At 45.2% G+C, this 16503-nt stretch overlaps 1 protein-coding gene across 1 annotated transcript in view; it reads right to left on the bottom strand.

Moving 5' to 3' along the window:
• The window catches only part of CNTN1 (contactin 1), a 295655-nt gene that overhangs the window by 13801 nt on the left and 265351 nt on the right, over window positions 1–16503 (bottom strand). The window contains exon 21 of the mRNA XM_029616197.1: window positions 12135–12291. Coding sequence (XP_029472057.1) covers window positions 12135–12291 — 157 coding nt within the window. The remainder of the gene's footprint in view (window positions 1–12134; window positions 12292–16503) is intronic.

Raw genomic sequence — 16503 nt, 5'->3', positions numbered from 1 at the left:
ATTGGGCCCAAAAGGCACTTTTGGCCAGCTTGGGGGGGTCAGGAGGCTCCCCCAAGCTGGCCAAAAGTTCCTTTTGGGCCCAACGAGGGGTCCGGGAGTGAACCCGAGGGGAATCACGTGACGCCGCGTCACGCGATTCCCCTCGGGGTCTAATATGTATTTCTTTACAGACTACTATGACCTCTCCTAGCAAAAAAAAAAACCAAAAAAAAAAAACCTAGAATAAATGAAATGCAATAGCATTTACAAAGTGTTTAGCTTGATATAATCTTCAGAAGACGCAGAATTTCCAGTCTAGATAATCCAGTGAATTTGCTGGTGATTAACCAGCAAGATTCAGGAAATTGATATTTATGATAAAGCTCATACATTCATGCTGAGGCAGGAGGCCCCCCCAAGCTGGCCAAAAGTGCCTTTTGGGCCCAAGGAGGGGTCCGGGAGCGAACCCGAGGGGAATCACGTGACGCCGCGTCACGCTGACGTCACGTGATTCCCCTCGGGTTCGCTCCCGGACCCCTCGTTGGGCCCAAAAGGCACTTTTGGCCAGCTTGGGGGGGTCAGGAGGCCCCCCCAAGCTGGCCAAAAGTGCCTTTTGAGCCCAACGAGGGGTCCCGGAGCGAACCCAAGGGGAATCACGTGACGCCGCGTCACTCCGACGTCACGTGATTCCCCTCGGGTTCGCTCCCGGAACCCTCGTTGGGCCCAAAAGGCACTTTTGGCCAGCTTGGGGGGGTCAGGATGCCCCCCCCAAGCTGGCCAAAAGTTCCTTTTGAGCCCAACGAGGGGTCCCGGAGCGAACCCGAGGGGAATCACGTGACGCCGCGTCATGCCGACGTCACGTGATTCTCCTCGGGTTCGCTCCCGGACCCCTCGTTGGGCCCAAAAGGCACTTTTTGCCAGCTTGGGGGGGTCAGGAGGCCCCTCCAAGCTGGCCAAAAGTTCCTTTTGGGCCCAACGAGGGGTCCGGGAGCGAACCCGAGGGGAATCACGTGACGCCGCATCACTCCGACGTGACGCCGACGTGACGTGCTCCTTGCAAAGGAGTTCAGGAATGGCGTCCTGACCCTGCTGGACCACCAGGGAGTTTTGGTAAGTCTTGGGGGGGGGGGGGGGGGGGCGGGATTAAGGCGGGTGAGGGTTTAAATTTTTATTTGCACATATGGACATAGACTCAACTTATGGAATTCTCCATATGTCCATATTGACTGCAAATGGGACCCCCTTTCGACTTATGGACTTATGAACTTAAACTTTTGGTCTGCACATCCCTAGGATTAAATGGTCTGTTTTCACAGTAGAAAAAGGTAAACAGTGGAGTGCCTCAGGGATCTGTGCTTTTTAATATATTTATAAATGATCTGGAAAGGGGTGAGGTGATCAAATTTGCAGATGACACAAAATTATGTAGTTAAATCTCAAGCGGATTGTGATAAATTGCAGGAGGACCTTCTGAAACTGGAAGATTGGGCTTCTAAATGGTGGATGACATTTAACGTGGACAAGTGCAAAATGATGCATATAGGGAAAAATCCTTGCTCTGGTTAGGTTCTATCTTAGGAGTTACCACCCAGGAAAGAGATCTAAGGTTCTTAGTGCATAATACATTGAAATCGTTGGCTCAGTGTGCTGTGGTGATCAAAAAAGCAAACAGTTAGAAATTATTAAGAAGGGAATGGCAAATAAAACGATGGATGTCATAATGCTTCTGTATTGCTCCGTGGTGAGACAACATCTTGAATACTGTGTGCAGTTCTGGTTGCTACATCTCAAAAAAGATATAGTTGCACTGGAGAAAGTGCAGAGAAGGGTGACCAAAATAAGTGGCATTGAACAGCTGCCCTGTGAGGTAAGGCTAACAAAGTTAGGGCTATTCAGTCTGGAGAAGAGATAACTGAGGGGGGGGATATGATAGAGGTCTACAAAATCATGAAAGGACATGAATAAGTTAATGTAAATCAGTTATTTACTTTCTCAGGACAAGGGGGCAGTCCATGAAGTTAGCAAGTAGCTCATTTAAAACAAACTGAAGAAATTTCTATTTCACTCAGCGCATAGTTAAGTTCTGGAATTCATTGCCAGAGGAAGTGGTTACAGCAGTTTGCATATCTGGGTTTAAAAAAAGTTTGGATAAGTTCCTCTAGGAAAAATCCATGAACCGCTATTAATAAGCAATTGTAGCTTGAGGTTTATTTAATGTTTGGGTACTTGTCAGGTACTTGTGACTTTGATTGGCCACTGTCGGAAACACGATACTGGGCTTGATGGACCCTTGGTCTGACCCAGTATGGCAATTCTTATGTTCTTATGTTAGCACCATCAAGCTATTCAGAGAGCTCAGCATGACTGGCAACAGATAAAATAATGCTTCTTTCTGTTACCAAACAACACAAGCTGTACTTTAGTATATTTAACCAACTGAAAGGTATAGTGATGAATTCTTAAGGGATGCTCAGATGCTGTTAACAGGGGATCTTCTATTGTGTGTCTCAGACAAAAGCCATCATTGACAATTCAAAACATATTTGAAATTTCACTTACATAATAATCATTCTAATTTTTAGCATTCTGTATTCATGAAGTTAAAGAAATCCACTTTCTTTAAAATAAAAAAAATTGCATTCCTTTTCTATCCCAATGAGAAAAAAATAGTTTGAAAAATAAAGCTCTTCATATTTACATTAGTGTCAAGATGCAGTTTACAGTATCTCAAACTAAACTTGGAAATTATTAACTTGTAGGGTAAGAATACTAAATGATTGGGTAAAAAATGTCTCTGTATTAATGTAATAAAGACCTTGGCATCTTTGATCTTGCATGTTGTAGACAGACACATTGTAGAATGAGATAGAGAGGAATCACAAACTAGCAAAACAATTCTTTATTTAGAAAACTAAGATTCATATTCCTAATAGTGATCCATCAGTCTAGACCAGTCAGCTAAGGTCCTGAGAGCTTAACTTCTTTTGCATGCTCTTGGCAAACTTACATACTGGTAATTTAATGTTATTGTTGTCATGAGCTGTGCAATATTAGATAACCAGCTTGTGTCGTTAAAGGGATTTTTGCTTATTTGTAAGAGCCCAATATTCAGAAGGCTGGAAAATAGAGAAGTTACCTGGATAAAGTTATTTAGTTTAATTAATGTCCAGATGAAATATACTCACCTAAAATTATCTGGCTACATGTAGCTGGATAACCTTAACACTTAAGGAGATAATTTTCAAAGGAGTTCTATGCGTAAATGTAGACATTTTCAAAGTGTATTTATGCACTTAAAGTGCACTTATGTATGCAAAACCTATTGACTATTCAATGGCATTTACTGTTGCAATTTTCAAAAGCCCACTTACATGCGCAAAATGCATTTACACACATAAAACCCAGCATCAGTAAGCCTGTCGGCGTGCCCTCTCAAACAATGGAGCCGCCCGGACTGCTATATCATTTGCGATAAAATGTCTTTTTTTCAATATTTTTCTTGTATGCAATTAAAACTTTATATCCATAACTATTGAACTCCAATTGTTAGTGATCATGGCTCAACAACAGCCGATGTTTAGTGATCATGGCAGGCCCGTTGTTTGAGAGGGCATGCTGACAGGCTTGCTGATGCGTTACAGGCATAATAGTTTCTGTAAGACGAGAGTGTTTTAGTTTTGATGATGATTTCCTTTGCATGGTGGTTATTGTTATTAGTGGAAATCTTGGGCTCTTGTGTTAGAGTTAGGCAGTTGAATTGTGGGAGTGGGAGTGCAGCTGTGTATTTTGTCCTTTAAAAGGCATGAGCAAAGAAAAAGAGGCAATCCAGTCTTGATTTATCTTTTACTCCTGCTGTCTCTGGGACTTTGTTCTCTCCCACCCGCCCCTAGGTCTACCTTTCTTTAATAATTAGCAAATATAATAATTGCATAATTAAACTAAATTAGATTCATCAAGTATAACAGATTTTTGTCCATTCAGAACACTACCACCCTTGGTTCCTGAATTGATTGCAGGCCCCTTCTTGTTCATCATGTCTCAAATATATTTTCTCTTCCTGATACTGATCCCCCCTAATGTTATTCCCTGCTGCAAACCACAACTACTATTAAGTTCACCATTCTCTATCCCTACATTTTCTATCTGCACTGTCCACTTCTCTTGAACTTTAAAATGTTCTTTCCCTAATCCAAAATCCCGTGCTCTCATCTACAAAAAAAGTTCTGAATGAACCATCCTATTTTTGTTTTCTATCAATTATAATAAAATATATAAAGAAGAAAGAGGTAAGTTTCATATTACTGGTGCATGCCTCCACGGCCTTGCGCCCTTCTTGTGGTATAATCATCAACTTGCCTCCTTCTTCCTTTTGTTCTTTTTATTTGTTTTATGGATAATTTTAATGTGATATTAATCAAAAAATTTATTTAAAAAAACGATTGTAATCTCCACTATGCATAAACAGGATAATATAACTTGTATTTTTTTTTCTCGTATTGCTTTCAATATCGTTTGAATTTTTGTTGAATAGCTAATTTACGTTATCCCTATGCTCGTGGAAGATTGTGTTTCAATCTCCGTTTTGTCTAAAAGCCATTCCTTTAAATATCCCAGAAGGGTTTTGTGAACGCCAAGATCTTATATATTAGACTGCCACTGTCCAAATAAAAACTGTTAGAGACTTATCTCCCGACAGAGCTGCGTTTCGTTCTTTCTTCGTCAGGGGAGTGTGTCCGTTCCTGTTGTCTATTCCATGGTTAATCCAAAATTCATAGCTTATTTGTTCAGGCTATCCGTTCTCTCTCTCTGGCTTACAAGCTCCCTAATCCAGCCATTTCCGCTATCACTGACATGTTGTCGCTATTGGAACACCTCCACCTATCTTCTCTGTATTCTCCTGCTCCTCCTTCTCCTTCAAATGTGTTGCGTCCGTCGGTCTTCGATGGCTTCGCCCCGCCTACCTTTCTCTACTTTCGGCTCCTCTGCTCACCTTGGACTGATGGCTGCCACGGCATCTGCATGCCGTTCTCTTTGGCGTCCCCGGACAGGCTTTGGTGCTGCCTCCCGCCATTTTCCTTCAAGGTACCTCTAGGGCGCGCGCGCGCACGCCGCCCTCATCTTTAACTCTACGTTGACGTGAACCTCAGGGGCATCCCCCTGTTCTGATGTCACGACTTCTGGGTATATCTGCCTACATTATTTGCTTGCTCGTTGAGTTAGCAACAGGATTCGTATGGATGGGATTCGCTTTCTGTTCCTAAGCTACTCTGCCACTCCAGCTCTATCTGGAACTCTTACTAACTTCGGGGTCTCTAACGGGGTACCCGCTCCTTGGGGGCCTCTTTGCTTCTTTCAGGTGCCATCAGGAAACTGGTACTCGCTCCTCGAGGGCCTGCTCTCTGCTCCGGTGCCAGACCTCTCGTCTAGTGGAATCTCTGTTACTGCTAAGTGAGTACAATGCTACCGAGTCTCTCTGCTCTAAGGGATCAGGTACTCGCTCCTCGAGGGCCTGCTCTCCCTGTCTCGGAACTTCTCCTATTTCTACATTGGGACTCTCTATGTTAATCTTATTGTGTGCTCATAACTCTCAGTCTCTTTCCACTACAGCACTGCCTTGCAGAGGAGCCGCTGTTCCAGCGTTCTGTGTGAGATGCGCCCAGCCGGGCTCTACAACCACTACTCACTACTGCCACCTCTGATGGTCATTCACACTGTTTAATAAAAGATTCAAATCAGTGTTTGTCTGTCCAGAGTCTAGCCTGACATCGTGGTCCCTCACGGGACTGCCCCCCGTGGGCGTGGTCAGCTGCCACAGTGTCCAAGGATCCACCGAAACACCATTAACCATAACAAAATGGGGTTATCAATCCCATTTCTGGCTCTTCAAGGCAATTTTCACCCCATTGCCCCAATTCGAGCCAAAGCCTCTCCAATTTTATCATTATATCCCTTCTCCCTTCCTTTCTCATGCTCCCTATGGAAAGTGAACTATATCTGAATTAATTTATGTATGTATGTATTCTGTACAAGTATTTCTGTAGGACATTTTCAGCTTTTATGCATGTATGTTGTAAGCTGCTGTAAACTGCTATGTGGAATATGTGTGTTATAAGAATTCAATAACTAAATAAATAATAAATAAATGTCCAAGAAGCTTGCCTTTATTCATGACCTTTTTACTTCTTGTTCTGTTCATCTCCTTGCCTTAATGAAGACCTGGCTTTTTTCTGAGGAAACTGCCTCAGGTGCTGCTCTCTATTATGGTGGTTATCTCTTCTCCCACACACCTCACCCAGAAGGTTGTGGTGTTGGGGTTGGACTGCTTCTTTCCTCCTCCTGTAGATTTCAAACCCTTCTCCTACCTCAGTCTCACTCTTTCTCTTCCTTTGCTCCTACCATGTGACAGGGGCCAGCCAATGGCACTATAGCTCCTGTCACATGGTAAGGGCAAAGGGCCACTAATGCCTTTTTGATTACTAGCAGCTGACGGCCCGAGAGCAGGAGATCACTCCTGGACCCCATGCTCGACCACCATGGACTTTCGATGAGTCTTTGGTGGGAGTCTGGAGGGTAGGGGGCATTGTATTTAATTAAATTTGAAGGATTGGGGCAGTTTTTATTTAAAGAAATTGGCAACAAAAAAAAAATTTTCTGATCCGGGGGTGGACTGAAATGGCCCACCCCTGAACCGAAAACGAAATGGGGATGAAAAAAAAATTATGCACACCTCTATTAGGAACTATTAGGTTAGCCAAGCTTCTCCAACAAAATGAGGATGACATTCAATACCACTTAGCTGGATAAGTGATACTGTTTGAATCTGGTCGTGCTCTGTGGCCTCCCACTTAGCTTGATAACTATCTGGCTAAATAGTTTTCTGGCTAAGTGGTAGGCATGATGGGGGTTTTCTTGTGCATGGCTACTTATTTGGCTAACTTAGGGGGTCATTTATTATGCCGCAGTTTTTTATTGCAGGAGGGGCAAAATATCATGAGGGAGATTCCCACTATATGTGACCCCTCCCTGGGAAAATATTGCGGTGATCTTCCTGTGATATTTTTTCTCTTGGAAAAATACTGCAAGAAAAAATATAGCGGGAAAAAGGGTAAAGATTAATGATGGAAGCTCACTGTGTCTGGGGCCAGCATCGTCCTAAAGGGCCACACAGCTCAGAAAAAGCCTCCCTCCTAATGTGCCAAAATTCCTATATAGACCCCCTTCCCACCTCCCATGCTGCCTGATGAAGCGGCAGAAAAGGAAAAAAAGTTTAAAAAATGCCTGAAGTGTTGCACAGCAACATCACACCCCCCTTCCAAAATCCCTTCCTATAGAACATTTTCTACCCTCCAATCTAAAACCTCTTACCCCAAATAGATTTCCCCATCCCTTCACCTCCAACATAAAAGATAGATAATGGTGAGATAGAGGTGGCCTGCCCCTCTCCAGTCCTGAGACTTTGCCTTGCCTTAAGAAAGCAATCCTGATGGTTCAGTAGAAGCCCAGAGCTCTCCATAATTTCTGGGCTAGTCACCATTTTTCAAAATGGCACTGTCTTTGCCCCTAACACATGATAGGGGCAAAGGATGGCTGCCACTGGGTCCAGATCCTAAGAAGTGATCCAGGCCCCCCCCTCAGAGCCACCAATGGATCTTTTTAAAGTAAGGTAGGGTCAGGGTTGGGCTAGGTTGGGGGGGAGGGGGTGCCACTATACTACTAGGATATTTAGTAAGGAAAAAAGGAGGGTCTGGGGGTGGGAAATGCCACTGGACCACCAAGGCAAATTTGTTGAAGGTGGGGGGGGGGGGGGAATCGATGAGATGATGGTCTTACCTATAGGGGTGTTTGGAATGGGGGTGGTGAGTTTTGAACTTGGAGAGAGGTACATTTTGGTGGGGAACAGTTTGGGAAAGGGGTAGGCTGTCACCATCTAATGAAAAATTATTATTTAAACATTTTTCTCTTTGACACTTCCTCAACAGGTGGCGGGGGAATGGGCAGGTGTCAAACCAAATCCCCACAGGGAATTAGATATGGTTTGGAGAGATGTTTTGGGCTACTGCCCAAAATATTAATTTGTAGTAGGGAGGCATCAGGAGGTGTATTAGCATCTTGATGCTTCTGTAAAAAGTTATCTACAAACCCTGAGTTATAGATTAACTTTTTGGCAAATAACGTGGTTCTGGTCAGCAACGTTATTTCATTTTCATAGGATTACCTATGGATGGGCTGCTTTGAATGCATTTGAAAATTTAAGAACATAAGAACATAAGAAAATGCCATACTGGGTCAGACCAAGGGTCCATCAAGCCCAGCATCCTGTTTCCAACAGTGGCCAATCCAGGCCATAAGAACCTGGCAAGTACCCAAAAACTAAGTCTATTCCATGTAACCATTGCTAATGGCAGTGGCTATTCTCTAAGTGAACTTAATAGCAGGTAATGGACTTCTCCAAGAACTTATCCAATCCTTTTTTAAACACAGCTATACTAACTGCACTAACCGCATTCTCTGGCAACAAATTCCAGAGTTTAATTGTGCGTTGAGTAAAAAAGAACTTTCTCCGATTAGTTTTAAATGTGCCCCATGCTAACTTCATGGAGTGTCCCCTAGTCCTTCTACTATCCGAAAGAGTAAATAACCGATTCACATCTACCTGTTCTAGACCTCTCATGATTTTAAACACCTCTATCATATCCCCCCTCAGTCGTCTCTTCTCCAAGCTGAAAAGTCCTAACCTCTTTAGTCTTTCCTCATAGGGGAGCTGTTCCATTCCCCTTATCATTTTGGTAGCCCTTCTCTGTACCTTCTCCATCGCAATTATATATTTTTTGAGATGCGGCGACCAGAATTGTACACAGTATTCAAGGTGCGGTCTCACCATGGAGCGATACAGAGGCATTATGACATTTTCCGTTTTATTCATCATTCCTTTTCTAATAATTCCCAACATTCTGTTTGCTTTTTTGACTGCCGCAGCACACTGAACCGACGATTTCAATGTGTTATCCACTATGACACCTAGATCTCTTTCTTGGGTTGTAGCACCTAATATGGAACCCAACATCGTGTAATTATAGCATGGGTTATTTTTTCCCTATATGCATCACCTTGCACTTATCCACATTAAATTTCATCTGCCATTTGGATGCCCAATTTTCCAGTCTCACAAGGTCTTCCTGCAATTTATCACAATCTGCTTGTGATTTAACTACTCTGCACAATTTTGTGTCATCTGCAAATTTGATTATCTCACTCACGCATGCAACTGTATGCAAAGCAGCTCATCTAATTAGGGGGTAGTTTTTAAGGAAAAATCTCACGTGATATCATAAATATCACAAGATATCACTGCGATTTGGGCATATCAAGTGATAATCATCTTACAGATGAGTTAGATTTTATGCATAGTCATGATATAAGACTTTGGTTTTGTTTTTAACATTTTTATATTTTACTTTGTAACTGGATGTTTTAGAATGGCACTTTTAACTTTTATATTGTAATTTATTGGGTGCCTTACTGTAAACCGTTGTGATGGCCTACACTTATACGACAGTCTATAAAAGTTTAAAAATAAAAAATATAAATAAATAAATAAATAAAACAAACAGCTGCTTTCTGCACTTACACCTTTATCGCAGATTAGTAAATGAGCCCCTAAGCTGGATAAATACCAATACTCAGCCTTACCTGGCTCACAGCTCGATACAGTAAAGTTCAGTTGAAGATTTCTCGTCTGTAACGAGCTCGCTGCGCACAATTCGGACGCGTAAGGCAAACCAGCGATACAGTCTCCAGTTTTGCGCGTCTGTAGCGCTTCTTAAAACTGACGTGTAACCCTTCCCGCACCCGGCATGTAAATGAACGAATTAGCTGTATAATGAAGGAATTAGCTATTCCCCTCCGATACCGTAACGGGCATTCAGGTTCTCTCATTAGTAACGCACTGTTTTGCCGCGGCCGTAACATGTTAGTTTACCGCCTCCCCCTAGTAGGAGTTAGGACTGTGAGTCTAGTAACAAATCCATCGACACCGCTTAAGATACTCAAAAACAATAAAACACAATTTAAAAAAAAAGCGATACAGAGATGATCGAGAAAATGTAATGATGTGGGACACATAAAACCTGTCAGAAGAAAAAATAAAAATTTTTAAATACCTGTCGGAGGGCCGCGTGGGTCCAGGCGGCCGGCGGCGGCGGGAGCCGGGTGGTCGCGTGTTAAATCTAGGTCGCGGGCGGGTGGGCGCCTGTTCCAGGCGGCAGCGGCAGCGGCGGCGGGGGGACACGCGTTAGTTCGAGACGGCCGGCGGGCGGTCGCGTGTTAAATCTAGGCCGGGTCCGCACAGGCGCGCATTCATTCACTGCCGGTGGGGGCTGGCGGAGGCAGCCCCCACCGGCAGTGAATGAATGAATGTGCGCCTGTGCGACCCCTGCGATTCGGCGCTCAAGGCAGTCACATGCCGTGACGTCACGCCTTGAGCGCCGAATCGCAGGGGTCGCACAGGCGCGCATTCATTCACTGCCAGTGGGGGCTGCCGGAGACAGCCCCCACCGGCAGTGAATGAATGCGCGCCTGTGCGGACCCGGCCTAGATTTAACACGCGACCACCCGCCGCCCGCCGGCCGTCTCGAACTAACGCGACCCCTGCGATTCGGATGAATGAATTCATTCACTGCCGGTGGGGGCTGCCTCTCCGGCAGCCCCCACCGGCAGTGAATGAATGCGCGCCTGTGCGACCCCTGCGATTCGGCGCTCAAGGCAGTCACATGTCGTGACGTCACGCCTTGAGCGCCGAATCGCAGGGGTCGCACAGGCGCGCATTCATTCACTGCCGGTGGGGGCTGCCGGAGAGGCAGCCCCCACCGGCAGTGAATGAATTCATTCATCCAGGCGGAGGAGCCGGCGGCTTTCGCCACCGGCTCCTCCGCCTGGATGAATGAATGCGCGCCTGTGCGACCCCTGTGATTCGGCGCTCAAGGCAGTCACATGCCGTGACGTCACGCCTTGAGCGCCGAATCGCAGGGGTCCGCACAGGCGCGCATTCATTCACTGCCGGTGGGGGCTGCCTCCGGCAGCCCCCACCGGCATTGAATGAATGCGCGCCTGTGCGGACCCGGCCTAGATTTAACACGCGACCACCGCCGCCCGCCGGCCGTTCTCGAACTAACGCGTGTCCCCCCGCCGCCGCTGCCTGGAACAGGCGCCCACCCGCCCGTGGCCTAGATTTAACACGCGACCACCCGGCTCCCGCCGCCGCCGGCCGCCTGGACCCACGCGGCCGTCTGAAACTAACGCGCGTCCACCCGCCCCCCCCCCCCCCCTGCCGCCCGGAACAGGCACCCACCCGCCCGCGGCCTAGATTTAACACGCGACCACCGGCCCCCCGGATCCCGCCGGCCGCCTGGACCCACGCGGCCCTCCGACAGGTATTTAAAAATTTTGATTTTTACACTTCCTGGTGCCTGTCATTTCAAATGTCATTTGAAATGACAGGTACCAGCGCACCCAGGTTACTGTATAGGCGCTGTATTAAGCGCCTATACAGTAAAATGGGTTATGCGGGCATAACCCTTCCCTACCGCTTTAAAGCCGCGGCATGCATTTGCATGCGATTAGAGGAGAGTATCGGGGAGTTAGTGAAGAGAACTGTGGGTGCGGGGAGGAAGGGTGCGCCTGACACTACCTCACTGTTTCTACCTCGACCACTGTATCGACCTGTTTGTTAGCCAGATAAATTAGACCTACTATTGATCAGATCTAAAGTTAGCCAGATAAACTTATCTGTCTAACTTTTATATACTGTCGCTGGATGTATTCAGCAGTGCAGTTGCACTGCTAAATATCCCAGTACAGTTAGCCAGATTTGTGTGCCTGGCTAACTTTCTTAGCTGGATAGTGGCTGAATATCAACCTCAGTGACTTTAACAACAACATGTGCACTGATTGATGTGACTTTTTTCATTTTTTACCTACATTACAGCCTAAAGTTTTCATGTGCTTTCTTTCATGCCTTAAAAGGCTTTCGTATACAATATTTTTATTATTTTATTTAACAGAGTAAATCTTAATAAGAAAATTACTATACAATATATAATTCGATTTACTTTTTGCAGTTGCTTTTTATTTCTTTATGGGAAAAAATCCCAAAATACCTGCAAGTGTAGTTTGAGTCATTTCTCCATCTCCTCCTTCAGTATGTGCTCGAATTTCAACTATATATTCTCCTTCCTTTGGCACTGGAACTTCAATTGAATGTTTACCAGTTGATTGCAGTATGCCTCCAATTTCTCCATTCTGTCTGTAGAGCACCTAAAGAATGTAAGAAATGTGCATGCCTATTAAATATAAAATGTCATAATATGTGAGCCAATTACCAACAATAGCATTCAGTTCACACTTTAAACTTATTTTCCTCCAGTTCACAATTTTTAAAGAGTTCTAGCAAAGTCACGGAAACTTTAAAGAAATAGCTGTAAGAAGGACATTCTTAACACCTGTACGTGCAAGTTAGTTTCCTGCACTAAATGCCCAGGTCATCCTTAACCATTGGTCCATCATTATGCATGCAAGTGTCCCTCTATTCTATTCTTTTTTTTGATATTTTAGAATGCAAAATAAAATTAAATTAGAATCAAACAGGCACCATTGCTGCTGCTGCTGATAGCACTTCTGATAAATGAGGGATGTTGCCTGTTTGATTCTAATTTAATTTTATTTTGCATTCTAAAATATCAAAAAAAGAATAGAATAGAGGGACACTTCTTGCATGCAAATGATGGACCAATGATTAAGGATGACCTGGGCATTTGGTGCAGGAAACTAACTTGCACGTACGGGTGTTATGAATGTCCTTCTTACAGCTATTTCTTTAATGTTTCCGTGACTTTGCTAGAACTCTTTAAAAATTGTGAACTGGAGGAAAATAAGTTTAAAAATTGAATTGAATGCTATTGGTGGTGATTGGGATAGTTCTTTGGTTGTATTCATATTTTGACTCTTTTTGCTGCTCTATAGTATGTGAGCCAACAGGTAATTCAAATTGTATTTGAAGAAACCTTTCATTGTGGTTGCTTCATGCAGAGCCAGTGCAAGGGTGTTAAGCACCGTAGGCGAACCTTCTGCCTTGTGCCCAACCCTCCCAACTCCTCTCCTGGTCCAGGACAGACCACCTCTATTATACACACTTAGGGGTACATTTTAAAAAACAGCACGCGCGCGTACTTTTGTTCGTGCACCAGGCGCAAACAAAAGTACGCTGGATTTTATAAGATACGCGCGTAGCATCCTATAAAATCCGGGGTCGGCACGCGCAAGAGGGTGCACATTTGTGCAACTTGTGCGCGCCGAGCCCTGCGAATGCTGCCCGTTCCACCCCCCGCATCTTCCCCTACCTAACCCACCTCCCCGGCCCTATCTAACCCCCCCCCCCCTTACCATTTTTATAAAAGTTATGCCTGCCTCTGGCAGGTGTAACTCACATGCGCCAGCGGGCTGCTGGCGCGCCATCTCCCGACCCAGGGGCTGTTCCGGAGGCCTCGGCCGCGCCCCTGGAACGCCCCCGAGCCGGCACCATGCCCCCGACATGCCCCCGGGAATGCCCGGAATGTCACGCCACCCACCCGACACCCCCCCCGACACGCCCCCCTAGCGAAGCCCCGGGACTTACGCGTGTCCCGGGGCTTGCGCGTGCCACCGAGCCTATGCAAAATAGGCTCGGCACTCGCAGGGGTGTTTTAAAAGGGTTATGTGCATACCTTATGCACGTAACCTTAGGCGTCTGCCTAGTTCGCCTGATGGGGGCCATGACTTCATGTTAGAAACATTAGCTTGTAACATACTCAAAGGACAATGTGATCAATTCACACCAAATCATTTTGACCTCTTGAATGCAAATACATCAGATTACATAACATGAACATTATCTCTCTTATCCTATTCTGTGGTTAAGTTGCATTGACTGCATCACTCCCTCTGTCTCTCATGTATTTATTAGTCACACCTCACACACTTACTTTTGCAATTTCTTCACATGTGCAGACTCTTTCAAACATACAGAAATCCCATCCATTCATTTTGATCTGGCAGGAAAATGTCATGAATGAGTTGATTTTTGATTTGGTTCAAGGCAACTGAACTGAATGGGTATAGTTCCTCAGAAATATGAATCATTTTTGGCTCATTTAATTTGGTCCCACTAACGTCTATAGGGGAAACAAATCAATGCAATGTTTTTGGAAATGAAACCAGACAAAATGGAACTGGTTGGGGATGGGACAAGAAAAAAGCAGGGCTGATTATCTTTCAGCGCTTTTTCAAGCAGCCTGTCTCAGCTGGGCAGCTATATGTCATGACTTTAGCAGTTTTTAGATGAAAGTGAAACTAAGAGCACTTTGAGCAGTGACTATTTTGTTTATTGATGTCTCTATTGGATCTCAGAAAGCATAGGCAGAGATTCTGAAGCTTCTTGCTTCAAACCTTAGAGTGAATGAAAAGAATAGAAAAATGATAATTTATATGAGAGAGTAAAGTGTGCTGTCAGAGTTAAACATTAACATTGTATCTAGCTGTGATTTGGCGAGCTACTTAGTAACAGAAGAAAGTCTGTAATTTCTGTGAGAAGGTTACTGTGTATAACATTGGGGTAAGAATAACACTATAACTGTCAAATTACCAGTGGCTGTGTATAGGTATAGATACAAGTTGTAACATTCTGACCAGCTGTGGGAAAGTCCTGTGATGGGCTGCAGTTACCCTGAACCCTGAGGGCACTATCAACATGCTACCAACCATTATGTCTACCTTCACCTAGGTGCATGTACACTAGACCTTTCTATGCCCTGTGGTGGGAAAAATATTGACAGCGCATCCCAATGACATCAGCATGGCTGGGCATTTAATCTTCAGCCGTGCTCTCAGCAGATGCCTCAACAACAGGTCCTCCTACTCTGAAGTGCGTGTCACTATTCCCTATGCTTGTCTTGTTGTTCCTGTGTTTTGTCCTGCTGTCCCATTCTCTCACTGTCTTGCCTTGCCTTGTTTATGCCCTTGCCTCCTTTTGTTCTTGCCCTTGCCTAGTATCCTTTGTCTTGTCTTGTCTGTCCTGCCCTGACTAGGTCCCTTGGTGCCTCGACTCTGCCTGTCTTGTTTGTCTTGTCCTGATTCTCCAATTCTGACTGGATTCTGACTTCATTCCTGGATTTCCACCTGTCCGGATCTGTGGCCCACCCTGACCTATATCCTGGATCCAGATAATGTCTTTTTGTTGCCTGCCATGACCACTGCCTATACCTGGACTCTCTCTGACCACTTCTTAGTCACTTAAATCTTGCCAGCCCCTAGAACCCAAAGTCTCAACCCATGAGGAACAGGGCTGGAACAGGTGAAATTCCAACTTTTGACCCAGTAGCGCAAGTCCGCCAGCTGTTGGTGTGGGCTTAGTAGGTTCACCTATGATGCAGCATCAACCATGCCACAGCACAAAGGGTCACAACTGCGACAGCTTGCTGAGGCTATGAGTTTGGTGGACTTGTCCCTGGGTCAGGCTATTTCCAGGTCCAGCAGCAGCAACACCAGCTCAACAACATGATCAGATTTCTTCAAGGCCTGGTGGCCTAAATAGAGTCCATGTAGGAAAACTGGAGAATTTTATCCGCCAGTTCCAACAGGTTTTTGACGAGCCTGGTTGGGCCTTGTTCACAGTATGGAGCTGCTACACATCCAGCATTCAATTTGATATCCTGGCTTCATTGCTCTGTTGGGGTAAATACAGCCTGACTGCCATCTTTGGAACGCATAAAAGATGAGCTGATGTGTTGGGATCTACTGCCCATAATAGAGAACCTCATTGCCTTGGCCATTTGTTTGGACCGCTGATTCCAGGAGTGAACCTGTGAGAGGGAGGCATTCTGTCAACATTTCAGATTGGCACTCAAGTTCCAGTGGCCTCTGGCTACTATGATGGAGGTACCAGCTGGTGCCCCCTTGGAGGAAACAATGTAGCTGGGTAGGTCCTGCCTCTCCAAAAATGAGAAGCAGAGGCAGAGGTGAACCACCTCTGCCTCTATTGTGCAGCCTAGGGGCACTTTGCTAGCTTTTGCCCAGAAAAGATGGGAAACTTCAGATCCTAGGGTTGGTAGTAGAGGCAACTTTAGGCTGTCCTTCCCCTTCTCCTCAATTACTGTTACTAGTTTGCCTCCTTTTCTAGGACACCAAGGTACAGACGGAGGTGTTCTTGGATTCTGGAGCTGGGGGCAACTTTACAGATGCAACTTTGGTCAATCAATACAACATCCCGATGGTGCCCTTGGACTGAGCCGTGACCATATCGAGTGTATGGTGAACCTCCTTTTCTGTCGCCTATTTGTGACTACCATTCCAGTTACGTTCCAGACGGCACCAAGATTTAAGTATCTATCTAAATTGAGTAATAGTTAAAACAGATTTTATCAACTCTAGCAACTTATTCTACATCTGAGGCCCAGCAACACAGAAGAGTTGATCCCTGATTTCAGCGAGTTTAAC

The sequence above is a fragment of the Rhinatrema bivittatum genome, chromosome 9, assembly GCF_901001135.1.
Source record: "Rhinatrema bivittatum chromosome 9, aRhiBiv1.1, whole genome shotgun sequence".
NCBI classification, from domain to species: Eukaryota; Metazoa; Chordata; class Amphibia; order Gymnophiona; family Rhinatrematidae; genus Rhinatrema; species Rhinatrema bivittatum.
The sequence above is the reverse complement of the archived record's forward strand: the minus strand, read 5'-3'. Positions and strand labels throughout refer to the sequence as shown.